The sequence below is a fragment of the Diceros bicornis genome, chromosome 15 (assembly GCF_020826845.1).
Source record: "Diceros bicornis minor isolate mBicDic1 chromosome 15, mDicBic1.mat.cur, whole genome shotgun sequence".
NCBI classification, from domain to species: Eukaryota; Metazoa; Chordata; class Mammalia; order Perissodactyla; family Rhinocerotidae; genus Diceros; species Diceros bicornis.
The window spans coordinates 21,927,013-21,954,043 of NC_080754.1; the positions used below are offsets into that span (position 1 = coordinate 21,927,013).

The 27,031-nt window shown below is 40.6% G+C and overlaps 2 protein-coding genes across 2 annotated transcripts in view; both read right to left on the minus strand.

Annotated features, from left to right (window-relative positions):
• HGD (homogentisate 1,2-dioxygenase) overlaps positions 1–24,171 on the minus strand; it is a 50,151-nt gene extending 25,980 nt beyond the window's left edge. The window contains exons 1-6 of the mRNA XM_058555870.1: positions 22,838–24,171; positions 21,798–21,908; positions 17,167–17,473; positions 11,775–11,846; positions 10,874–10,962; positions 6,841–6,946 (exon numbers count right to left, since the gene is read on the minus strand). Of these exons, the coding sequence (XP_058411853.1) occupies positions 6,841–6,946; positions 10,874–10,962; positions 11,775–11,846; positions 17,167–17,181 (282 nt within the window). The 5' untranslated portion in view covers positions 17,182–17,473; positions 21,798–21,908; positions 22,838–24,171. The remainder of the gene's footprint in view (positions 1–6,840; positions 6,947–10,873; positions 10,963–11,774; positions 11,847–17,166; positions 17,474–21,797; positions 21,909–22,837) is intronic.
• An 87-nt stretch (positions 24,172–24,258) lies between these two features.
• Positions 24,259–27,031, minus strand: part of RABL3 (RAB, member of RAS oncogene family like 3) — a 37,299-nt gene continuing 34,526 nt past the window's right edge. Inside the window, exons 7-8 of the mRNA XM_058555873.1 lie at positions 26,276–26,314; positions 24,259–25,717 (exon numbers count right to left, since the gene is read on the minus strand). Coding sequence (XP_058411856.1) covers positions 25,652–25,717; positions 26,276–26,314 — 105 coding nt within the window. The 3' untranslated portion in view covers positions 24,259–25,651. The remainder of the gene's footprint in view (positions 25,718–26,275; positions 26,315–27,031) is intronic.

Sequence of the window (27,031 nt, forward strand, 5' to 3'; positions counted from 1 at the left end):
GCCTACCAGGTTATATTAAGTTTGGGGTTGGAGATATGTTGGGTGAAGTTAGATCTCTATAATTCTGCCTGCTGAGGTGTGTGTATATGAGGGGGATTTTGGGGGAGAGAGAGGTGGGAAGCAGAGTGGGCTAGAAAAATCCTTGCTGCTCAAGGAGTTCCTCCTCTTAGTTCACCAAAGCTGGGTATTTCTTACCAACAGTGATTAACCTTTCATCTCTAAGGCAAAGAGAGTCCAACAAAAGTGGGAATCACTAACTGATATTTGGAAGGAAATGGGGAGGAAGAAGATGGAGAGTGTTTTGGGTGGAATTTTCTCCTAAAAATTCATATGTTGAAGTTCTAACCCCAGTACCTGAGAATGTGACTGTTTGGAGATAGGGTCTTTACAGAAGTAATTAAGTTAAAATGAGGTCATTCAGGTGGGCCCTAATCCAATATGACTGGTGTCCTTATAAGAAGAGGAAATGTGGACATAGAGAAGTAAGTGAAGACACAGGGAAAGGCAGCCATCTACAAGCCAATGAGAGAGGCCTCAGAAGAAACCAACCTGGCCAACACCCTGATCTTAGACCTCTTGCCTCTACAACTGTGGGAAAATAAATCTTCACTGTTTAAGCCACTCAGTCTGCGGTACTTGGTTACAGCAGCCATAGCGGACTAATACACAGCGGGGGACAGCAGGGGTGGAGTGGGCAGATGGAGATAAGAAGGAGAAGAAAAGAAGAGGGGAAGAAAGACAATAAGGAAGAGGGAGCGAGGAGCAGGAGAGAGGAAGTACTTTCCTGTCTCCCAGGAGGGTGATGGAGACAAGAGAGTCCAGTTCAGGACCTTGAAGATCGCCTATTTTGCAGGTGTATAAAATGTCATAGAACCCAGGAAAGTTCAGAGATTCAGGAAGAAAAGAGGGAAATCAATTGTTCTAGGCTTTGGGATATTGAGGAGAACAGAATTGTATTTAGCCATGGATGACTTATAATAGTAAAAACAGAAACAATCTAAATAACTGACAATAGAAGAATTATCTTATAAACATAGATAATAATGTCACATTAAAAATTATCTACACTCAAGAAGTTTAAAAAGACATGGAAAAAAAGCACAAAATATGACGTTTAAATTTAAAAATCAGAATGTAAAACTGTATTATAGCACGAGTTTAATTTAGTAAACATATATGTAACTGATTTTTTTTAAACAGCATTAATATGAGTATTCACAGCCTCTTGCCCTTCCCTTCCCTGCTCCCTACAGAAAATTCTGATTTGCCCATTCCCACTCCTCTCAGTCTCTTGAACTCCAGTCTTGCCATGTAGATCAATGTTATATGTGTGTGTCTCCTAGGAAAAGGGGATGGGGACCTACACTGTAAGGGCACTTTCTTGAGGCAGAAGGGAAGAGGAAGCAAGCCATGAACCAGTGGTCCAGGCCTGAGTAGCTTGGGGAAGATATGAGGTGAGACAAGAGAGGACTAGAAGCATGAGGGGATTGGAGTCTGGGAAAAACAGGGAAAAGAGGATTTTAAAAAGTGTTGGTATAGGTCATATGTTGGATATTCTTGAACGTTTTCAGGAGGAGCAAATAAAGATTGGAATTATTTTCAATTACTTTTGGTCTCCGGATGCATAGGACCCCAGGCTTTATTTATTTACATATAAGTACAAAGAAAAAGACTGGAAAGAGAGAAACCAAAACATTAGAAGTGGTTAACTCTGCATTGGTGAGATTATTGGGCATTGACACTTTTATGTTAGTTTTGAATAAAAAGATGTATTAATGGTGGGAGGGTGCATTACTGTTGTTTAAAGAAGGTATAAACAATTTCAATAGAGTGGTCTGGGCAGACTGAATTGCAAAAGGTTGAGGAGTGAATGGGGGTGATAAAGTGGGTTTAGATTACTTTCTCAAGAAGTCTAGCTATGAATAGGAGAGACTTGGGCAAAAGCTTAAATAGGTGGGAAACCCAAGACATTTTTGAAGGGAAGGGGGCTTTTAGGACGGGGAAACCTAAACAGTTTGACAAATTAGACAGTAAACACCCTGTAAGGTATATTGTTTGAAACATTTTTGATAATTTGCACATCCTGGAGGCAGAGGGAATTTTATGATGTGGTCTTTAATTAGCTTTGAGGTGTTTATCACTTGGTCCAAATTATACTGGCTGAGAACTAAAAGGTAATTTCCTCAGCTGAGGCTCAACTGGGTCAAGAATCTGACTTCCCAACAATCAAGAGGTTAGGGATGTTACAATAAGAAAGATAAACTTTAAAGGACTCTGACCTTTTCACAGAGAAATGCTGATTCAGGAATTCTAATTGAAATCTGTAAAATCACAGTTAAATTGGATGCAGATTTGGTCATTAAATTCTGAGATTTGAGAAGTTAGAGGAAGGCTCACGATGAACAAAATTAGGTATATTTCTTATGTGAGACATTAATGGATTGAACTTGTTATGTCCACAGGCTGAATCTAAATATACTCACAGAGAGTTTGTATTAATTTTTAGACAACTGATTAAATATACACTAAAAGAAAATGAAGGTTTTGGGGGCATTGTCCCCAATCTTACTGGGAGGGGATCAAAGATGACAGTGATGACAGCATAGCCCATGATGCTTTCTTGGAGGAAACATTAGGTAATTCTCAGGCCTTCAAATTCCCAGAGATGACTAACAAGGGGAGTTGGTGAAGCTAATGAATTATTTGATTTGGTCTGTGACAGGTGAAGACATACCTACCATACAGACTCCAGCTGGGAAGGACTGTCAGATGAGTACCTCAATATAATTTTCTCAGATTTTGTCAGTGAAAGTCTGGAATACATACTTGGAAGAGGTTATGAGAGGGGGAAAGTGATGAATGTAGATTGCTGTGGTTATTAATGAAGCATAAAATTGGAAAGAGATATTAACTTGTAAGGAAGGTGTAAATGAAAAGAAAAAAGCATAGATATAGTGAGAATGGCCAGGGTGTATATATCAGGGCAAGGGAAGCAGGATGGCCAGTGACGTAGGTCACAGAACAGGAGGACAATAAACCACTACCTTGACAGAGCTGGTGTCCACAGAGGCACTACCGAGTTCTAGCGCACATCTGTCCCAACATGTGTGAGCACAAGGTTGAAAATGAGCAGGAGAAATATTAGAGAAGAAATTCATTTGGTGGCCCCCTATGGCAAGTGTTTGAAGGAATTCAAAACAGGAGAAAGGTAACAAGTTCAAGGAGAAATGCAAAGCCAAGGTTAGAATGGGAAACCTAGGGAAGGGGGGGGCGAAACAAATAGGTATTGAGGATCTACTAGACAGCAAGCACAAACTTGTGATGCAGCTGTTTTGATGCCTCTGTGTTAACTCAGGCTTTTTAATGCAGTTGCCTCACCCGTCTCAAAATGTATGTTAAATATTTACGAAATAATGGATTAACATGCACAAATGGCATACCTAGCTCTCACCTATGATGAGAGACTTCCATTTTCTACTTTGTTAATTTCTACATCACTTGAGTTTTTATAAGTATATGTTATTTTTATAATACGACAAAACCAGAAAAATTCTATTGGAAAGAGGTTAGCTTCCATGGGTAAGCTACCTGTACCCCAAAATAATCATTATAAAGGGGTATATTCATGTTAAATAAAATGCATCTATAGTAGTCATAAAATAATAATAATATACAATAAAAAGATATTACTGAGCATATTACACATCACACAGTAGATTCATATCACGCACATTTTCCTTAAAGGTTAGGTTCAAAACCTAACCCCCACCGCAAATAAAATTATATAAAATAAGTGTGGCTCCACTCTTGCCCACATAACCACAAACAAGTCTATGAAGATGTATTAAGGTCATAAAGGCTTAGATGACTGGTGTGGATGGTATGAGCAGGCAGGGCCACTGGAACTCCCCGCTCCACCCCATTTACCACTAGTTATTTGATAGTGTCTTAAAAGTCCCAGGATTTGAATTCCCAAATATCTGCCTATGGACTTTTCCTATAGTCCTTCTTTTAGTCTAGCTCAATGGTTCTCAAATTTAGTGTACATGAGAATTACCATATACAGTAGCACACACAAAACCAAGTATCCTATACTTTATGGGTGATTTAAGAGATTTTTCAGAGATAATTTTCCTTGTACTTAATTTTTGTCTTACTTGCTGATTTTAAGTTCCTCTGTATAACAGGATATTTGGCTCTACTTTAGAGAACTGCCAAAAACTTAATTGCGGATTTTTTTGCCCCCAAAGCCCAGTAGATAGTTGTGTGTCATAGTTGCACATCCGTCTAGTTGCTGTATGTGGGACGCGGCCTCAGCATGGCCGGAGAAGCGGTGCGTCAGTGCGCGCCAGGGATCCAAGCCGGGGCCGCCAGTAGTGGAGCATGCGCACTTAACCGCTAAGCCACGGGCCGGCCCTAATTGGGGATTTTCTATGCTGCCTGAGGCGAAAATTAGAGAACTCATTGTGGTTCAAGTACCCTTTCAACATTCCAAAGCTAGTCTATAATAAAGGCTTAATTTATTTAGCCTGACCAGGAATCCTACCAAAGTACAGGTATCCATCCTTTATATTTTCTAATGGAAGATGGAATCCTGTTATCAAGCAGTCAGGTCTATTTATTGATCAAAAAACAAACGAGTATGACTATTGTAACTCTAAGAGAGAAATTAGAGAATTTGAGATGTAACCCATTGAGGAGTCAAGCAGATTCTCAGAGAATGAACAGTGACTTTGGCTAGAATGATTTATGGCCCTTTAGGAGATGAGTGGGGAAGTAAATGGTTAAATGAGTGAGGTAAATGATTAAATGAAGATGTTCTGCCAGATGCATTCCTAACCCCGGAGTGTGGGAGAGAAGGGATAAGATGGGATTGGATGAGGAGCCCAGGCAAGACTCAAGGACAAGCTAAAGACAGGGTCCCCAGATTGGTTGTGCAGTTGTGTCCCGCACAAGGGCCCTGCCCGGTGGAAGGGGAAAGGGGCAAGAGCTGAAAGCCTGGCCTTGTGTCTTGGCAGGGGACTGTGCCTGCGGGGCTGGGGGCTGGAGCAGGGGCTGACTTTTTCCCATATGCTCAAAGGCAATGTATAGGCCAGTGGTGGACTGAGGAGGATGTCTGCTTATACATTAAACTTCACACAAGTTTAGGGGTCAGTTATTTAGACAAAATATCCTTGCTTCAAAATGGCTGTGAGGTGGATAATATTTCAAGATGTGAACTCACATTTTTTTTCCACTCTGAATGCCTCCTTTTTGAAGGGGGGTGAGTAGTATTCAAGCAGGTACTTAGTGCTCTGAGATTTCCATAATTAGGGAAGAGAGGCAGCAGAGCAGGAAACCAAAGGCGACTATGAATTATTCAAGCTTTTATTCTACAAAAAATCTAAGCATTTAGGGGAAGGGAGTTTGTAGGTATAGACAAAACATCTTGGTAAACCAAGAGGAGGCAACAGATTTCCTTGGGCTGTGGGAAGGAGAGAGAGAGAAAAAGAGAGAGAGAGAGGCTGATCAATTTATGTGGACTTTGAATACAGAGGGGCTCTTGAACCTGTGACCTGGCAACTCCCAGAAGGAGGGAATGGCTGTGTGGCATATCCAGGGCCACAGGACCAGAAGTGGCCTTGCAGATGATTCCATGCCCAAACTTGCCATGACAGTAGCAGAACAGTGGGCATCTCAACACTACCCAGTGAGGGAAGACCAACCAGCAAGGCCCAACTCCACTCCTACTTTGGTATTGTTTGAGACCAGCGATTCCCAGGGAAGACTGAAATGAATTTGTTTTCTGCCAGTTTGGCAGATGGGGACCTCAGAATAAAACACAATATAAAATGAAAAAACAAATTTACCTGAATACAAATTCTGAGATTTATATGTACTACCACTGCCTTTAAGTGAATATATCAAAATGGCTGTATCAAAGTCATAGTTCTTGCCTCCTGTGTGCCTGGCACTGTACAAAGTATGTTTACACATGTTCTCTCACATAATCTTCACGACAGCACTGCATGGCTGATGTCGTGATCATCCCAGTTTATAGATGAAACACTGGCTCAAAGACACAGTGGTAAGTAGACGGGTGCGGATGCAAACCCAGGTCTGTTTTTCTTTCTGCATTCTATGCCTGTTATCAGTGACAGGTACCTAAGCACAGGGATGAAGGGAATATGCTGGGGTTCTCAGAAAGTTGAAAAAATAGAGCTCAGTCCATTACACCATGGGGTCTGTCTCAACACTGGAAGTAGAGTATGTAAATGGTACCGATACACAGAAGAACAGCCCACTGGTCACTAGACCAAAAGGAGGAAACTCTTAGGAGAGGAATGGAAGTTCCTAGGTCTGCAGAGAATGTGACAGCAATCCATCACCACAATGGAGTTACAGAATCCAGCTCAGAATCCAGCCTCTCATCCCTATATCAGAGGCCTCTTTTCAGATATGTAAATGTTGAATGTGTTTTCTATCTTCTGTGGTAAGTTAAGATTAAAACCAACCAACCAACCAACCTATGGACTTGTAGATATTTTCACTAGCCTATATAATTTCCATTCATCCAACTCACCTGGGCACTCCTACAGAGTCTGAACCACTTCTGTGCCTACCTGGAAGCCATTAGGCTAGAAAAACACAAGTTTATACCCATACACACACACACACACACACACACACTCACAATCAATCAATTCCAAAATTCCCACCCAAGTTTGAGCAAAAGAATAGACATGCTTTAGTATTTATTTTTTAAAACTGTGTAATTTCTCAAAGACCTAGGCTTAACTTAAATATTTATATTCAAGGCTTTGGATATATGGTATGCTCCAATTCACAGGGCCAGGTTACCTGGTTGGGATCAGGATCAACTTCATCCCAGTTGTGAGTGACATGGCCTTGGTCAATGGATTCAAAGGGCTTGTGAGAAACTGAAGGTAGAATCCTATACAGCCAGCTAGGGGGAAAACAAGGACACAGAAGTCTTAGGGTGATGTTATGAGTGATACACAGACTGGCTCAGGAAGTACATCAGGAAGACGCTCAAGTCAACAACGATCTGTGGGCTTTAATGTGAGAAGCAATGACACAGCATCACTTCTTAATAGCCACTGCTGTCCAGAGCCCCAGCCTCTTCTCACTTTCCACTCCACCCATCACTCTTCAAATTGAGGCTCAGCTTGTGGTTATTCCCATACTGACAAAAAATGAAGCACTGTCCTTCCCAAAGACAACTATAAAGGAAGGGGAAGTACCTTGAGGGATATCTGTGCAGGAAAATCCATAGAGAAACATTAGCTTAGGGGCCGGCCCCGTGGCTTAGCAGTTAAGTGTGCACGCTCCGCTACTGGCGGCCGGGGTTCGGATCCCGGTGCACACGGGCGCACGGCTTCTCCAGCCATGCTGAGGTCGCGTCCCACATACAGCAACTAGAAGGATGTGCACCTATGACATACAACTATCTACTGGGGCTTTGGGGGAATAAATAAATAAATAAATAAAATTATTTAAAAAAAAAAGAAAAACATTAGCTTATATACGTCATCAGATACTAATCTTTGCTCTGGAAGATGAGGACAATGAATCCTATGCAGATTGAGAGAATATGGGTGGTTTCTTCGTTATTTTTGAAATATAAATCAATTTTCTTCTTTAAAATAATAAAAGTAATACAGACCAGTGGTAAAAATAATTCAAGTAATGCAAAAAGTCCTGAAAGGTAAATGGCTTTCTTCTCCAATTTTTTCAGGGCCAAAATCCTCAGACTATTTCCATGTATATTCTCTCAGATATCTCCAATGCATATATAAGCAAAATTGCCAAATCATTGTACCACTTTGTTCTCACAACAATAATGTAGGAGAGTGCTTGATCGCCCACATCTTCACAAATATGGGGTACTATTAATACTTTTGGCCTTATAGGTAAAAAATAGCATCTTATTTTTATTTTGTATTTCCTTTATTATGAGTAAGGTTGAGAATCTGTATGTTTATTGGTCCTTTGTAATTTTTCTATAAATTACTTGTACAAGTCCTTTACCAGTTTTCTATTGGATTGTTTGTCTTTTTGATATTAATTTGTCAGAGGTTTAGAAAATTAACACTTGTGTACTCCAAAATTATAAGACTATCCGTCCATATTTTCTTAGGGTACATTTATGGCTTTGTTTTTTCTTTTTTTCTTTCTTTTTTTCATGTTTTACTATCTGTATACGTCAAGGCCTGAGCCAAAGATCTCCCTGCCAGGACCCATATCTCAGGCTTTAGGAAGAGAAGACGATACTGATGAAGGACATCAGGAGGAGAACTCTCCAGAAGTTGAGAGGAACACTGACACTCACTAAGAGGGACCCAAGTCCTTTCAGAGGCCGTTACCCTGACAGAGAAGGAAGAGGAACACTACTTCTGACAATGGAAGACAAGACCTACCTGAACAGGCTCTGATTCTTTAAGCCCTAGGACAGTTTACTTCAGGGAGTGGAGGTGGCCTGGCCTGGCCCCCTGGGGAGTGGAGCTGGTTACTGAACCATTTGGGAGACAAAAGGGCTAGATTTGTTCAGTTTCCATTTGATTCCTACCATTCTAGATGATGCGACCTCAGACCTTGGACTTCAGACTATGAATAAACTAAGCTTCTTCAGCTTCTAGTAGTACATGGAGTTGAGAGCACGTGTGTGTATCTTGGAACCAACTGTGTGATCCTGGGCAAGTTACAAAACTTTCTTGATCCTATGTTCCACATTCTTATCTCTTAGGATTGTTGTGAGGATTCAGAGTTTATGTACCCAGAATGCCCAGCACATAGTAGGTGCTGGCTATTAGATGTGTGTTGAATTGTCTGTCTATCCCTAATCATCTTGGTTTTTACGATGGTCCAAGTGTTCCACATTCTCTGTCCTGACTCTCACCTTCTCAGGACCTAAGGGATCAATCAGCTAACTAATCTGATAAAAATTAATTCCTGATAATCTCTTATAGTTTTGTGGATGCCCCGTACTCTGTGGTTTAAATGAGTAGTGACTAACTCTAAGAATTCTGGGCTTGCTCACCTATGGGTGGGGCTGGTTCCAGCTTCCCACTGGGGATTTTTGAGCATTTTCACAAAATTCTTGTGGATACCTTTGGAGAGTTCTAAACAGATGGGTGAGCCATGCCTAGTGTCCCTGGTTTTTTAGCTGAGTTTATAAAACTCTCCAGGCAGCACTACATTGCCCTGGACAGAGATTTAATTCTAATTCAGGGAATGGTGCCAGCTTCTTAATGAAATGCCAACAGCTCCTTTTCAGCCTCCCGGAACAGAGCTCAGCTCCTGCTGGCTGAAGATATTGCTGAATAATGGGGGCAGGCAGCAGAATCTGGAGTCCAGGTGTCCCGTTAGTGAATGGGCCATAAAGTCAAGAACACAGTCATGGAGGCCAGGTTGTCATAAATTAGAATGGATAGGAATTGTCTGTGTACTTACCTTACCTTGACTATTTGGGCTTGTAGAAAGATTAAATAGCAATATAATTAACCCCTGATTTTTGACAAGTGTGGAAAACTCTCTCTTCCTCCCTCCATGCACGTATCTACCAAGAGAGAGGCAATATTGATATTGACATGGTAGCACAGCACCTGTCATATCTCACACTCAGTTCTCTGACAGCCTCCTAGGGATAGCCTGTATTGGAGGGAGAAACTCTGCTATGGTGGCAATAATAATGATTATGATTATAATAATTAATGTTAATTGAGCATTCACCATATGCCAGGCAATGTGCTAGGCACTTTACAAACATTCTTTCCTTTAATCCTCACCACAACTATGAAATACGTTCTACTATCTCTCTACAAATGAGGAAGCAGAGGCTCTGAGAGGGTAAATGACTTGCCCAAGGTCACACAGCTGGAAAGAGAAGGAACCAGGATTTAAACTTGGGGGGCCTGACTCCAGAGTGGGCATGATTAACCACTAAGGTGAACAATCTATGATTTGTGTGGTCTGTTGTGCTTTTGTACTCACTATCTCTTACTTCTCAGGAGGACTCTGTGGAGATAAACCCAGTCCCTTCCACTAGGCAGTACAAGACTGCCTGCCCTCCTCCACAAATCTCCAATATCAGTAGCAGCCCTCCTCGCACATGCCCTAGCTTGAAATTTCTACAATTAGATACCACTTGCTTAAGTCACAACCCTGATTGCCTTTCCCCAAACCACAACACCTGCTGCATGCAACCTGCCCCATAGGAGTTAATCGAGGGAGTGAGTTCATTGACCTAGCTCGTAGGATTAGAGCAAACGTGGAACATGACACATTGTGCTAATGAATGAATGTGCTGGTTTCCAGCAAAGGCAAATTCCAAAGAGTAAAAACCTTATTAATTCAAACCACAAGGGCCCATAATATGTAACCTTTCAACTACCCAAGCTTGGATTATCCAACATTTTCATGCAAAGAACATAACACTTCTAGTCAGCTGAGGAAGATATTGTGCTGAATCTTCTATAATTTTGCATTAATCATTATTTAAAAAAAACAAAACAAAACCAAATACACCAAAACCCAAAATTCAACTGGGATTCAAAATTCAAAATTAAATCCTTAGGGGATGGCCAGACTATCGGGAACATTTCCTTCTGAGTACAAATGAGAATCTGTAAATGGAACTGGATATCTGTGTTTTCCAGGCTCTTTGCAGCTGCTCTCTCACCTTCTTCCACCAGTCACTTGATTCCAGTGGGAGATAAGGCCCATCCTCCCCTGACTATGACCCAGAGCACAGCCTGTGAGAAGCAGGATCTTGGGCAGCCCTGGGAGGCTGTGGCCCAGGTGTCAGAGACAGCACTCAGTACTAGTCATAGCTCCCACAGTCTGCAGGTCAGAAGTAACCTCATCCTTGTACCTTCTCTTATTGGTGCTCCTCGGACAAGTGAAAGCCGATCCTGAGAGCTGCTCAGCATACAGATTGTAGGGGCAGACTTGAGGATTATTCTAAAACAAAGGAGGCAATAAATAACATCACTCCAATCAGAAAAGCATCCCATCTTCCCACCAAGCAACACAGTGGGGGAATTCTGTCCTGATGGGGTGCTCTGGGCCACTGCACATGACCATTCCCAACCCATATATATACTTCCTGGTGTAACTTTTTAGGTAACTTTTTCCCCTGATTAGAAAAGTAATACATGCTTATTACAGAAAATTTATAAAACATAACCCATTATCTCACCACCCAGAAATAACCCAATATTGACATACTGGTATATTTTCTTCTATTCTTATCCTCCAAAATAAGGATCCTATGATATGTGTAGTCCTGTAATAACCAGGACTTTTTTTTTAGAGAAAACACTTTATCAGGAGCATTTTTTTCATGCCATGAAATATTCTTCAAAAAATTTTGAAAAAAATTTTGTTTGTCATATTTTTCCTGTTGTAACCAACACTAGAGGGAACATCTTTGTGCATATATTTTTTAGGACTGATTATTTTCTCATCATTGTCATATCTTATGCTGTTCAAGGGAACTGCAAGAAATCCCCTTAACCATGGACCGAGGAGATCCTCCTGAAAGTCCTACAGTTAGTCTACTATTTTGGATTGGGTGCTTTGCCATAGGTAACCGTTGTCCAACTTTATTGTCCATATGGTCATTGTTCTGTAACCCAATTGTCTTAATGATTTGTGAAACTCCTAGACAGTTCACAGGCTAAATTACAAGAGCCACGGTGGGTAGAAGCTCTTTGGCCTAAGGGCTGCTCATTCATTTCTACAATTCAGAGCTCTCTACTATTCACTCATACCTGTCCTTCTGGCAAGGCACCTGGACAGCAAGGGTCCTCTGAGGCACACTCATTCCCGAATCCAGAAATGTACTGCATATGACGAAGACACAAAGGTCACCATTAATGGGATTTAAAGAGCATTTGACAACACTGACAGTCTATGAAGGTAAGAATTTCTATATGGACATGTATTTGTGTATGATGTTCCATACATAACATCTTTGCTATGTCTTGGTGTGTGAACATTTAGGAAAGATAATATGCTCTGTGTGAATTTTAAATACCACCAATTAATTGAGAGAAGAGTGCTGGATGTTGAATACACTGTCCACCCTTAGCTGTACTTAGTTCATTTATGGGCTTGTTCTTAATTATCCCACTCCAAGAACAGGCTCTTTAATTCTGGTTCCATCAGGGAGTTCCCAAGAGAGGAGATGGCTCAGGCATCACTTCAACTCCAGGTTAGTAGGATCTTGCTGGGCCTAAATTGTAACCTCCTTGAATTTGAGCTTCGTTCCCCCTCCATACTCAGAAACAAGCAATAGTAAAGAGGCATGTGGATCCAATCTGACAGCAAAACCCTTGAGAGAGACCTCTCCACACTAGCCTCGCTGCAGGTAGAACCCTGCATTATCTGGCTCATCTATAGAGCACTTGTATATATATTTATATCTATGTAGGTACATGAAAAGGAAGTTTGAAGATATGGGTGGCTTTCAGGAGATGTGCCAGACCAGAATCTGTCCACAATGGCACAACGCAGTCTATTCTGATTGCTATCTGTTTACTTTACACCCAGAGAAAAAAAAGTTAGGGGGTTTCTTAAAAAAGTCAAGTATGTGGAGCCCCTGAAACATTTTCTTACAACATTTAACACCTTGTGAATTCTTGTTCACTGTCTGGCTTCTCTGCTGGTTTGTAAGCTCTGTGAAATCTGGCACTATGTCTTGTTTACATCTATACGCCCTGCGCCCAGGTATAGAAGGCACTCAATAGACATCTATTTTTTGATTTAGTTTTTCACTTAGAGCCATTTCTAATATGAGTGTATGTATGCTGCTCTAAGTAGAGTCAGAACCCCCTTTTCTCCAACTTCAACATTAAAAAAGGCCATTTTCTACCCATAGTTCTTCTTAATAAGTGTGCTTAGTTTTAGCCCAAGATAAAGAAAGTGCTTCCTCGCTCAGTCAGTGAAATGCCACCATCTGAGCACATGTCTGTAAGAGATATAAGAAGGATGGAAGTGGGTGGAGGGTAAGCCTTCTAGAGTTCTCAGCAGCATGGAGAAGGATGAGCTTGATGGAACACGCCTGGATGTGTGAGCTATGATCAGGCCAACAGTCTATATTTGGAAGGAATATCAAATGTGAAATGTTATGACCTAGAAAGCAATGGAAGTGAAATTATTCTTTTTGCCTCCAAACACAAATTTTTGGATATTTGAAAATCTATCAGCTCTAAAAACACCAAGTTATACTATAGACAGATTGATTGACAGCAGTGGCATGATGTTTGGAATGATTTCTTTGGGGAAATGGCAGAGACCATCCAGCATTCTGACTCCACCGAATACAATTTTCTTCTCTCTAAACGAACCTCATGCTCACCATCAACAGGATTGAATTTGAGCTGCTGAGAAATGGTAATGATGTCAAATTATCTTCAATTCTGTAGAATGGAATTTTAGCCCCACGTGTGACTGAAGCCACCGTGTATTACAGGGCCTTCACTTTGTTCAGCTGGGCATTGTTTCTTTCTGCAGGAGAGGAAGGTTGGAGTGCTGAGGAACACAGCTGAGCTTTCTGGTGGGCAAGGGTGGATTTACTCATTAACCTTCCCCATTCTTTGCAACTGCTGGCCTCAGAACAGAGTCCAGGGTTATACGTATGTTGGGACAACGTATGTGTGGTTCTGAAGCATTCGATTCAGATTGCTTTAAAAAATAGAAAAGAAAGTAGAAAGAACAGCTGGTGGTTAGGAAGAGAGCCACCCAGCTCTGAGAGAGGTGTGAGTTCTGAATCTGTTTCTCAATCTTTGCCGCCTTGCATTGGCTGAAGAGGAAGGTGAAAACTGCTGAGTCACTCTCAAATCAGTTGGTTTTCCTAATTCTCTGAGAGAAAAATTACAGATGAGTTTATTAGAACTTTAAAATGCCAGGTCCCTCGCTGTTGAAGGTATCGGAATTGAGGAAGCAGTATTCTGCAGCTGCTTTCCCAAGGCTTTGAGATCAAAGACAGAATCTGAAGTCTGCTTATATTAGCTGTGAAAATCCAAGCGTTCAACTCCAGCTGGTTCAGTGACTATCTACAAATATACCTCATACAAAAAACCCCTCAAAAACCTAACATTAAACAAGTGTCTTTGTATGTTTTCTTCAGTCCAGATTTCTGAATAATTTGATCCAATGTAAAAATATGATTTCATTTCTTTCCAAGAGAATTATATGCATCCTCTCTAAATGAAAGAACAAATTACTGAGCTCCATGTAACTTGAGGACCACCATTCTTGGGCAGCTCCCTAGTATACCGCTTTTTAATTCTCACCTGGTCCCCAGGATATGATTTGTTTGTCAGAGCTGTTTTATGGGGTGCTTTCTCCTGACTCTGATTCTGGGTAACACCCCGATGGGACAAGCAGATGGTACACCTCACTTCCTTTTACTGGGCATGAAGGAAAGAGAGAGAAATCAGGGTAGAGATGGAATTACAACTACGTTTCTTTTCCTGTGGAAAGAGTCCAGTATTTCCAGTTAACTTCATTGGGAACATAGAATATAGATTGTTAGGGGAACTTGTGGATTATTATGGGAGGCCGAATAATGACCCTCAAAGATATCCATGTCTTAATCCCTGGAACTTGTGAATGCTACTTTATACAGCAAAAAAGACTTTGCTGATGTGATTAAAGTGAAAGATCTTGAGATGGGAAGATATACTGGATTATAATGTAATCACAAGTGTCCTTAATAGAGGGAGATTTGACTACGGAAGAGGAAAAGGCAATATGATGATGGAAGCAGAGATTGGAGTGCTGCACTTTGAAGATGGGGAAAAGAGCACAGTCAAGGAATGTGAGCAGCCTCTAGAAGCTGGAGAAAAGGGCACAGTCAAGGAATGTGAGCAGCCTCTAGAAGCTGGAAAAGGCAGTGAAACAGATTCTCCCTTGAGTCTCCAAACGGAACCAGCCTTGCCAACACCTTGACTTTAGCCCAGCAAAACTGATTTCAGTTCTGACCTCCAGAACTGTAAGAGAATAAATGTGTTGTTTTAAGCCACTAAATTCCTGGTAATTTGTTACAGCAGAAATAGGAAACTAATACAATAATTTTGTAGACCAGTGGGTTTGTCTAATTGTTAGAATCACCCCAGAAGTTTGTTAAATACAGACCCAGACCTAGTGAATCAAAATATTTGGTGGAGCCCAAAGTCTGCATGTTAAACAGCTCTTCATTTTAGAAATGAGGAAATCAAGACTCATAGAAGTGAAGCAACTTGAGAACATAGGGTGGTCTATTTTAAATTTAATTTTATTATTTTATCTTTTGTATTTCTTTCTCTAGTTGTGCTGCTTTTATGCAAATGTGATTTTATTTGAGGCTTTGTGTTGACATATCCATTAAAATGAAGAAATAAAAGCTGAGAAATGTTTTTTTACTTATATAATGTTTATTGATCAGAATGATGCAATCTGGCTTTCTGTGTTTGGATTCCTGATCTCTAGAGCTAACCTTTCCTTGTGGAGATTAGACAGCAGGCTGGGAAGAATGCCTTTGAAATCAAGAACAAAGATCAGCACGCAATTTACATTGGTGTGCTGGTGCTGTGCATAATAAGTTGCTTAAAAATTTCAGCAGGATAGGATTTTAGATATAATTTATTTATAAATGGTAAGGATGTTTCCAACTCCTGCTGAACTCCCCCATAGGATTTTCATCAGGAAACAAAGTTTTTATGCACTCTTCCTCTTCCAAGACTTCAACTACCACGATTGATATGATGACCTCCCATATCTATTCTCCTAGCCCTACCCATTCCCCTGAGATCCAGATCCATACTTCTGACCACCTCCTGGGTATCTCAACTTGGCTGTCCATACAGCAACTCAAATTTAGCTGAAACTCGCTTGGATCCCAGCACATGCAGGGCTCTCTCTATGTGCTGCATCTGCACTCGGTGTTTCCTCTGGCCCCCATCCCTTTTCACTTAGCCAATTTCAACTTCTCTCTTAAGACTCAGCTTAGGAACAGCCTCCTTCAAGAAGTTTCTCTTGACCCTACCTAAGCCAGACTGTTTCGTTCCTATATTAATCTGTGGCTTCATGTACTAATATATAATGTTTGCTGAATGAAAGAATGAGAGTTCTTTCTCAGCCTTTCTAACTCTCGATCAGACATAAAGATAAAGAAACAAAACTCTTTTACTTTGGTGCTGAGTGTTTTCACGATCCCTATTGACTAAGGAGATGTTTGATTCTTCAAAGTCACCATTAGTTGAAGGGCATTAGGGAAGTGCTCAAACTCTGGATTCTAGAAAGAAGCCTGGAGTCTGGCTCACCTGGCTCAAGTCAAGGTTCCGGGCAGGTCTATTCAGTTTCACATGTGTCTGTTGGGCACTGATGCAAGCCTGGGCTGGACAGTAGGCACGAATTTAGAACCTGGGAACTTACTCTCTTTCTCTGGCTTTAAGGCACTCAGTGTAGTAGATGCCATTAAGGCTCCTTTTGGAGCCTGCGCTTTGGATTTGGACAAACCCAGGTTCTAATCCAGTCTCCATCACCTAGTGGCAGCGATCTTGGGCAAGTCACTTAATCTCTCTGAACTTTACTTTTTTTGCTGGTTAAATAGAAACAAGAGTGCCTACATCCCAGATTTATTTTGAAGATCACAATATGAGTTAATTCATTAATAGCACATAACCCACATATACTTTTCAACTGCACATCAAATAATAAAAAGGAATTATTTCGTAGAGGAAGTGCTAGGGCTTCTACTGGCCAAGGGCTGATTGTGAGCCTCAAAATAACTGACTAGATTAAGCATATCTAATTGGTGAGCTAGAGGTGGTCCAGGAAGCTGCAGCAACAGGAAGGTGTCGGAGAGTAGGGGCTGGGAAGCAGACACAGTGAGAAATGTGTCCGAGGTGGTGGAGGGGAGCCCTATGATGTCTACAGATTCCCAAAACAAACAAAGGCAAGAGGTAGACGATAAGAGCTTCATCTCTTTTCTTTATCATCTCTCCCTCATCCCCGCATCCCCAGCCATGCCTACAGACAATATGGTGAAGCCTCTGAACACAGGGGTTTGGGCCAGGGGCTCTCTAAGTTCTTTCTAACTCTGACACTGGAATTCTCAGAAGCTTCCATAAGTTCCAGCTGAAGTGGCCACGGCAAACTTGCCAGATAGTTTCTTACCTTCAACTCAGCCATTTTCCTTCTGCGGCAGGCGTGATGACTTCAGGAAACCCAGGCCCAGAGAGGGTATGAAGCCAAAATGCTTCTGCTTTTCCTTCACGTCACTCTCTGGATGTGGTTATTCCCACCGCTGCACTGTGCTTACCGGTCAGCAGGCTGCTCAAGCCAGCCACAAGAATTGCCAAACTGACAGAGTAGGGAGAAAGTCCAACACGCTTATTTCCAAATTGCTTACACAACTGCCTCTGTTTTTTATTAAACTCAGGCTGTTTCTGGAAGAGTTTGCAGAGGCCTATTTCCTCTTCACCTGAGGAAAAAATTGGCCAATTATTTGTTCCAGTTAAGAGAAGGAGGCTTATTACTCAAGGCAGAGAAGTTAAAGCTCTTTAGGAAAGGAATTGTGGTACTGAGTGTCTGCTGTGTGTGGCAGAGGCTTCTTTGCTCAGTCCTGACTCAGGCTGGGAAGGAACAGAGCATAGTGCTTCCTCTCTGGATAGCAGTGAGAAAAAGAATTGTGCTCTGACACACATATGTTGACACACAGCCACCTGAAACAGGAACTAGGTTTAGACAGCTCTCCATAGACACCTCTGAGGGATGGGCTAGGTTAATTGTTCAGAGCCTGAAGGACTTGATTTAAAGCAAACTATGTTTACTATTGCTCCTCTTAATTTCTTAAATATATGTAGTGTTCTTATAAATTCTTTAAGAATCTTGTTTCCTAATGCCTTTATCCCTCTAAAAACAGACCAAGGGATTAATTTCCAGCCACCTTTTCCATGACTCCTTTGTCCTTCGTCTTGGCCATTCTCCTTCGCCACGGTCAGGTATTAACTTCATGGCTAATCGTATTCAGGAACAAAGAAACCATATATCAAGTGCCTGTTCATGCCAGATTTTTCCACAGACACTACCTCATTTAATATCACAAAAACAACTTTGTAAACTAAGCTTTCTTATCACAAACTCAAGTGCAACAGACCAGGCAGGAAATGTAAATGGGTTAAGTAGGCTAGGTGATTTTTCAAGATAAGACTTTTTATATGAAGCTCCAATTTTTAAACATTGGCAACTAGAACAAACAAATGAATGAATGAATAAATAAAACCATTGTGGTAGATTGCAAAAAATGCCCACAATTTCCATCCATCCTTGTATGCATGCCCCTTTGCAATGTGACTTTGCTGCTCCTCTCATCAAGAGATGCAGTCTTGTTCTTACCTCCTTGAATCTTATTTTGGCCAATAGCAAACATGATACAAGCAGATGCTTGAAAAGTGCTGTGCCTCAGGATTTGCCCATTTTTTGCTACTTGAGACCACCATGCAAAGAAGTTGGGCTAGCCTCCTTGAAATTGAGAGAACACATGGAGAGAGAAGTTCAGGCAACAGCTCAGCGCGAAATGCCAGCCATGTGAATGAGGCAATCTGGCTGCCAGATGATTGCAGACACGTGAGTGATCTCAGGTGAGACCAACAGGAGAACCACCAGCTAAATTTAGCCCAAACTGCTGACCCACAGAATTGTGAGCAAATAGAATGGTGTATTTTATGCTACTAAGTTTTGGGGTGGTTTGTTAAGTGGTGGTAGATAACTGATACAGTTATGTCAAAAAACATGCATGCAGGTTTGAAATGACTATGGGCTGCAGTTTAGACCCTCTGCTTTAGATAAATGGGTCTAAGCAACCTCTAGATGTCCCCTGGTTCCAGCCTACTGCAGTAGCAGCAGAATGATTTGCCTGTGTATGAGGTGTTAGCACAGACAGAGCCAGACCAAAGGGCCATGTCAACAGAAACAAGTGACAAGTTGGTAACAAATTGTGTGGATTGATGCCTGCGGACCAGGAAGTTTATAGGACATCTCAGCATCTGTCAGCATAGACAGATGACATTGTGGTATTACACAAGCTTCCCTGGAATTTATATGCAAATCTGGAAGGAAGAGGGGGGTGTAGACCCCAGCTATCCTGAGGCTGTTTTTATTATTCCTGCAGGATGCAGGCTCAAAATCAAAATTGAATTCAAGAAAAATATTTCTTGCATCTGAGTTTATGGGGACATTGGGTCTTGAATCTCTATTGATCTTGGGAGTTAGTCTTTGGTAGTTGGGGAAAAAAAATGAATGTGAGCCAATAAAAGACAAAGGAAAAGCTTTACTGCTTAATTTTTCCATAAACTTTCTAGCTCTTTCCACTGAATCAACTTTGAAGGCAGATTTAAGAGATGTTTCAGTTCTTTCCTGAGGTGTGAGAGATTTCCCAAAGAGTGAGAAAGAGGTAACAAATCCTTGACTGGATAACAATTACTTTGAGGGGCCTGAAAATATTTAAAATTGAATAAACCTATTGACAAACTTGAGGGATTTCTCCTAAGTGGGTTAACTTTATTTCCTGTCTTTTTCTGTTTGTATAACAATAATTCAATAAAACAAATAATTGCTTTGTAACTGCTGTGCAGGCACTGTGCTATATACACACAGGACACAGAATAAACAAAACACAGCAAGAGAGAGTTCTGATTCTACGTTTGATGGCTTTCCATTTTAATTAATGTAAACACACACATTCATTTTACAGTTATTGAGGACCTGCTATGTGCCAGACTCTGTGAGATGTGGGGGATACAAGAATGTCTAAGATTCAGTCCTGTTCCCTGGTAGGGCAGCGTACTGGAGAAGACTGACCAATCAATGGGCCGCTACAACGGAGTGCCACATATGCCGGGACAGGGAAGAGCCCAGGGTGCTATGGGAGGGATTAGGGGTGCCTAGCCCTAACTAGCAGGGCACAGAAGGCTTCCCAAAGGAGATAATGCCTGAGCCAAGTCACATAGAATAAGAGTTGGATAGCGCATTGAGCAGAGGGAACAGTGTGCGCAAAGACAGAGAAAAGGAAGTGCAGGGCATTCAGAGAACTGTGTTTATGGCAGTGTGACTGAAATAGCATTATGGAGGGGTCTAGTGAGGAAGGCTTCTGGAAAAGGGAGAGTTTGGGCAGGTATTTGAAGCAGGGGAGTAGGGGGACCTTCTGGGCAGGGTGTGCCTTCTAGCATTCATAAAGACACCCACCAGAAGGAGCAGGTTTTGTGGAGGGGCAAGGCAAACATATACTGGACCAGAAGAGTCACAATACTGAAGTGTTGAACAAGAACAAAGATGCTAAAAACTAGACAAAGGAGGATGGATTCAGTGAACTGACATTGGGAACATGTGAGATGGAGAATTTGAAAAGGACTAGGAATTGGAGACCAGGTATCTGCTTCTCCCAGATTATAGCAAGAGATAGGTTTACTCTCTGCAGCAGCTCTGGAAGAGAAGCCAGAGAAATTCCGGACTCACAAACACCAGGGAGTAGGGAGTAGGACCAAAACCAAGTGTAGTAAGTGATGATGAAACCTCCAGCCTCCTTCTCCTGCTGCACTTCCAGAATGCTATCAGCAAGTGTTCTACCCTCCAGACAGGAGACTGGAGGATTCTTCTCTAGGACAGCCCATAAATACTATTTTGATAAAATAGTTAAACATAAAAGGTAAAGTCTTTCTGGAAATGCTTCTTTTAATGAGGTGGATATCTCTCCCCCAAAGCCCATTAATTCATATATCCATGAACAATTCTTATTTCTAATTCTCATTTCTAGAATGAGACAGGATTCAGCATCACTTAATCTTCTTTTTTGGTTTTACAGACATAAGTGTTCAAAAAATTTGTTCACCTAGATAAGTAGCTATGAATGGAAGGAATTTTGTTATGATATCACTCACTTCTTCTGAATTAAATCACATGGTGATCTAACATTAAACATTATTTTTAATGACCTATCAGTCAACAACTCAATTAGGAAAAGCCTTGGTTACCCAGCTATTGGAATCACTGACTTTAATTAAATGTTACCCTTTCACTTAGAGGTGCTTTGTCTCATTTACTCAGACACGGTTGGTAAAATAAAAATGTTAATTTTATACACCTTTGCCTTAATAATTATTTTTGATAAAAATGTCATTTTGATATTTTGATAGACCAAGCAAGAAGCCTTGCTATGAAAGATTGTGCCACAGACTTAGATATTTCTTACCAAAGCTCTCTTTGCTTTGTTCTTAGGAACTCTTTCTTAAGACCTCTGCATTTTTTTTTTTTTTAAATAATTAGGGGGAGTGGAACAAAGTCCTTAAATAAAACTAATACTTAGAACTGTCCTTTTGTTGGCATTCCTGAAGACGTTCACACCCTGGGGCAATATAGATTTCTACTGTACTACTAGAAAGATGTTCCTTTTCTGTAGTGGGAAATGGGCTACTATGAAAGTAGAGGAGGGAAATAACTAGCATTGAGCTGCATTCGCAAACAGATCAATTTTAACATACATATGGGAATTGATGACCTGGAAAATGATTCCCTTAAAACTGTCTGTGCCCATGTACCTCTTAGTGGGGATATTTGTACCTATCCCAGTTGGAAGACCACTGAGCCACACCAAGAAAGTGGAAAACATTACATACAAGAAGCTGGGGATTGTTACAGGTAATACGAGGGAGAGCGTGACAGGCCAACAGAGCAATCGCTCCAGAATGGAGTTAGAGGACAGAGGACTCCAGGACAGATGCCTCCAAGAAAAGATGGAACTGATAGATTACCTGATGTACTTGAAGGTATTGAGCAAGATTTTACATCCTTGTTGGAGTTTAGGGGTTTCGTTCTTCACCATTACTTATTGATGACTTTGGTAAAGCCTAGTGGTTAGACAGCTGAGAAAACAAATGTGGTACAAGAGAGGAGTTGTGAATAAGAAAGTCAGTCATCTTATTACATTAGAAACAGACACACTTAGAGGGCAAAACATTGGTAGCAAATAAAAATGGTAGCAGTACATCAAAGACAAACATTTCCTGTTTTGCCAATAGAGGGTGTGACAATCAGGTCATGATTGCTGTGGCATGTGTGGCCTTGAGAGGGAGGAGTGGCTCAGTTCAGTAAGGTGAGATCAAGTAGAGGAAGCCAAAGATGAACTTGATGAAACTCTGCTATAATGGTGCCATAAAGCACAGAATCTGTAATCCATGTATTCTCTACTTTTTGATATGAGTTCATTATCTTTCTCAAAGGGTGGATCCTGGACTACTTGCAGCAGAATCACCTGGATTACCTATTAAAAATACAAAATCCTGTCCCTATTGCTATACATAGAATTGGGCGAGGGGGACTGATGAAATCCTGGAATCTGCATTTTAAACAAACACTTCAGAGGATTTTTATGTACTTTTGCGTTTGAAAGCTACTGCTTTAAGTCCTTAAATGGAAGTGCTGACTAACTGTAACTGGAAGTCGGATCCCTTTCCTACTCTGTGGAGCAGCCCTGGCAGGATCCAGCTCCAATTTTGCATGAGGCAAACACACTGCTGACTATTTGAGGCTCAGGGTTCCCCCAGGGCTAGACTTCCTGGAACCCTTCCTCTCCCATCACAGTGATTTAACTCAGTCTTCGGATTGTGGAGAAATGAATTTTTCATTTCCTTCTCCTCATTTCCCCCAAATAGTATCTTCCTTTGAATTTTAACAGATATTAAATCAATGCAGACATCCTGTTGGACCTTCAAACTTCTTAAAATAGATGCTACCTGTGCTTTAAAAATTTCAACTAAATCAACATTTATTAAATACCCATACAGGGCCCTACCTAGGTTGGGTGCTACAGCATACACTATTGAAATGAAGACTCAAAAGCTCTGATTATGGCAGCAATTAGGAGGTTTTCATCTCAGTCCGACGGCCCAGCACGTCAGTTCCATGCAGTCCATTTTCAGAATGGAGAGAAAAACAGCAGGGTCAAGGCACTTGGATTATATCATGGATGCCTCAAGTTCAGGGACGTCTGAGAACCCGAGATAAAGCTGATATGGATCAACCCCCTTGGGAGCAGCTCTTCTTCTTAGAGCACTAAAGTGGACAGACCAACCCAAATCCCTAGTTGGATTCCAACTAAGAGTCCTGCCACCTGAGGGACAGATGAGTGGCCATATGCCTTCACATCTGGTTGCCTCCACAATGAGTAAGAACACTGGTCAGACATCTAAATCACAGCAGGAAAAAAAAAATCTTTCTCTGTTGGTAGCAATTTGTTCCATCAAGACACTAAGAAAATTAAAGACTAACATTTTTTAGAAAGTATTTTGGTATTTACATTTGTTTATTATCTAAAAGCAACTTTTATGAGCAGGTCTCAGGAAATCTTGATAAAATTATGTGCCAAAAACATTCTTTTTGAAGAACTCTGGCTAATAATATTCATTTTGGCAAACAGCCTTATTTTGCTGCTACTAATACTTGCAACAAACGCACCCTAGATTATTAAAAATTATTTTTTCTTAGAAAACCATAATTCAGGGAGTCAAGCCTGACGGCAAGAAGGAATGGAGTTGAGGAGTACTGCTAATTTTTCAAGGCTGACCCTGAAGGCATCAGTGTTGGGTTACTTTTATTTTATTTTTTAATAAGGAAGAAAAGAAAGAAATTGGGATTTTTTTTTTTTAAGGGAAAGAAAGAGGCAGAAAGAGGAGAACACGAAAGGGTTATTGATTTATTTTTTAAAAGAGAATACAAAGAGCCTTAGCTGGTTTAGGTCTTTGTGTATACATTTGTTTCTACTTCCTCACTGGACAGCCTCTGTCACAAAACACTTGTGCCAAATTCCATCCAGATCCTGATTTGCATAGCTCTCTTTTACGCCAAAAAACAAATCAGGGCTAAGTCTTCTGGGGGAGGATGCAAAGAAAGACTGGAGAATATTCTAGCTGATGAAAAGTGTTTTAAACATCCTTTTCCAAATTCCCAAGACTGCCTTTCTAAAAGCACTCTCTAACATTCTTATTTTAATATCCTCTTTCAGCATACCTTGAATTCCAAAGTACTTCTGAAATTTAATTAAAATGGAATAGAAAGTAAATTTAGTGTTTTTTTCCTAGTTTTAAAATCAGAAGCTGAAACTTTGTATTTATTGTTACTGTATTTTAATATGGAACAAAACCAGGAGTGCAGAGACCTGCAGCAGAGGCAGAGAGAGAATGTGGGTGAAAAGGTGTTGTTGAATAAGGCAACAAATTACAGTTTTTGGAAACTAGGTTTATATATTAAAGAAGAACTGGGGAAGAGAGAAATCAAGAAGCAAAAAAAAAAAACATGGGTAAAAAAAGTAACGACAGGGGCTGGCCCCGTGGCATAGCAGTTGGGTACACGCGCTCCACTTCAGGGGCCCGGCGGGGGGGTTCACGGGTTTGGATCCTGGGCGCGCAACGACGCACCACTTGTCAGGCCATGCTGTGGCGGCGTCCCATACAAAGTAGAGGAAGATGGGCACGGATGTTAGCCCAGGGCCAGTCTTCCTCAGAAACAAGAGGAGGATTGGCATCGGATGTTAGCTCAGGGCTAATCTTCCTCACACACACACGAAAAAGTAATGATCAACAATTATGCATATACACACACATCACCCTCCCCCAAAATTTTGGATTATGAAATCCAAGAACCCTAGTCCATAATTCATGTAAATGTGTTGCTCTGGAACTTATTTTTACTTCTCCCCATAAATACATTGTTGACATAAAGAAAGATATTCTTAGTTTACGGACTATAGTTAAGGGACAATTCAAGAGTTGATTTTTCCTTCAAAAAAATAAAAACTGAAGAGGCTGTAAATCTCTCTTGCTGCCCTTGTGCAGGTCTTAGATTTCAGCCTCCCTATTTCCAAACAGAAAACAGTAAGAGAGTGCAGACAGCTGTAACCTAAAGAGTGAAGGATTTAGTGAGCCATCAATTTCTTGCAGAATTCTTCCTTTCTGGTACTGCTGTTCTCTATGTATTATTAATCTATTTATATTTAACTCCAGCTATTAGTCTGCCTCTTCCAGCCACTGAGCCATTTTCAAAGGAGAGGAGAGGGAGACAAGGGTTGCTATTATTAGGCATCTTTGTGTGTGATGAGGGTGGAGACAATTAAATAACACCATTTTGCTTCTTTGAAAATGACACAAATTATTTGGGGTGGACAACTCAGGGCTAGTTAATACAACCTTTACCTTCAAGAAGGTAAAACAATAGAGATACATTTCTGAGGTACTTAATTAAGCCTTCAGCAAGGAGTGTGGGAAAAATACAACCCAAAATACCCTCCAGTTCTAGGCAAGAGTCAATTTTCTCTGCAGCTCTGTCACTGCTCATTTACTGCATCATTTTGACAACATCGCATATTTCCACAAGGCTTTTACATAATCTATAAACAGGGAAAGAAAGATGAGGAACAGAGAGAATGGGGACAAAGTTGGGGACCCCACCCCCCACTGTCACTTCCTTTCGATTTTCCATTAAAGGGTGAGGCTGAAGGGTGGCATTTTAAGATGATTTCCTAAAAGGCTGAGACGTTAATAATCAACATAGCAAGAAGAAAGCTGTGAAAAACTGCCACTGCTTGCTCACTCTTCCAAAAGATGAGTGCAATTCAGTCATAATGAAGGCTCTTCAATGTTCCTCCCCCAAACCTCTTTCGATCAGGAAAGCCTGGAATCTGTAGGCAAGAAAGATAATCGCATTAAGTCTCAAGCAGAGTTCAAATGCTAATAGCCTTTAAATTTTTTCCCTTAGTTTTTGTTTCTGTATGTTGCCTCTTGTTCCTTAAAGAAGCACTATTCTGAGGTTTTACTCAGAAAACCACAACAGATCAAATAAGAAAAATAAATTCTACCAAAATGGAAAACATTTGCCAACAAATTGGTGATAGTGTCACCTCAATCAGAGAGGATGAAGGTGAATCTCGTAACATTCACCTATTGGACTTTCATATGAATTATCTGTATTGTGGTAGACTCTGCATATATACCTTTGGAGTCTAAAACAAATGATTCTTTTCTATTATTTTATAATGTAAACTTATCCCATTTTTTTTGGTCTCTTAGACCCTTATTTTCCCTTGATCTGATTTTTTCTTTCTTATTTAACAGGACAGAAGAAACTCAGTTGCTTGTGCCTACAAAGGACTTCCCTCCACTTTTTTAAAATCACTTCTGAAAATAAATTTGGAAATCACCAAATTTAGGAACCCATTTTATCAAGAAAAGATACCAACCTGATTACCATCTCTTAAAAAGTATCTCTTCTCTATGACCTGTGAGAAACAAATAAAGATTTTAAGGGTTTAGCACACATATCTGGAAAAAGTGGTTAACTGCAATGTCCACTGACAGGACTAAAAGGCATATATCCAAATTAAGAGTCTTTTTAATCGCTATAGACATCTAGTAAAATGAGTTAAACCTAGCGTTAATGAGATCAGGATTGTGGGAGTATTTCCATAAAAGTCTGCCTCATTCCAAAAAGCATTAATGATAGATAAAAAAATAAATTAACAAACAAAAATGACTAAATAATAAGAAAATGACATAAGATCCCATGCAATTTCTAGTGTATGGCAGGAAATTTGGCTCTAAATTTCCTAGCAGTCAGCCTCAAAAGGTACCAAAGAGAATCCATAAGATAAAAGCAGAGCACTCGTCTACTACAATAGTACAGCTCTTCCTTACGGAGGAGGCTGTGTAACGTAATGAACAGTGATAAATTCTGTAGGTCCTCAATGGAGGTGGATGACACAACATCAACAGCAGTCAATTAGCTTCTTTTTATGGACTTAATCTGTACCCTTCTTCAGTAGTTTCAGAAGTATGGTTAGTGGGAGAAACAAAGTGAAGCAGTAGATGTATCTGCACAAATCCATCAGCACTATGGAAAAGAAGCCCTCAAAGTATATGCCCTAATATAATGAGTTTACGAGCACCATATGTTCAGATGATGCAAAACTTTTTAAAAAATAATGAATTTTGTTCTA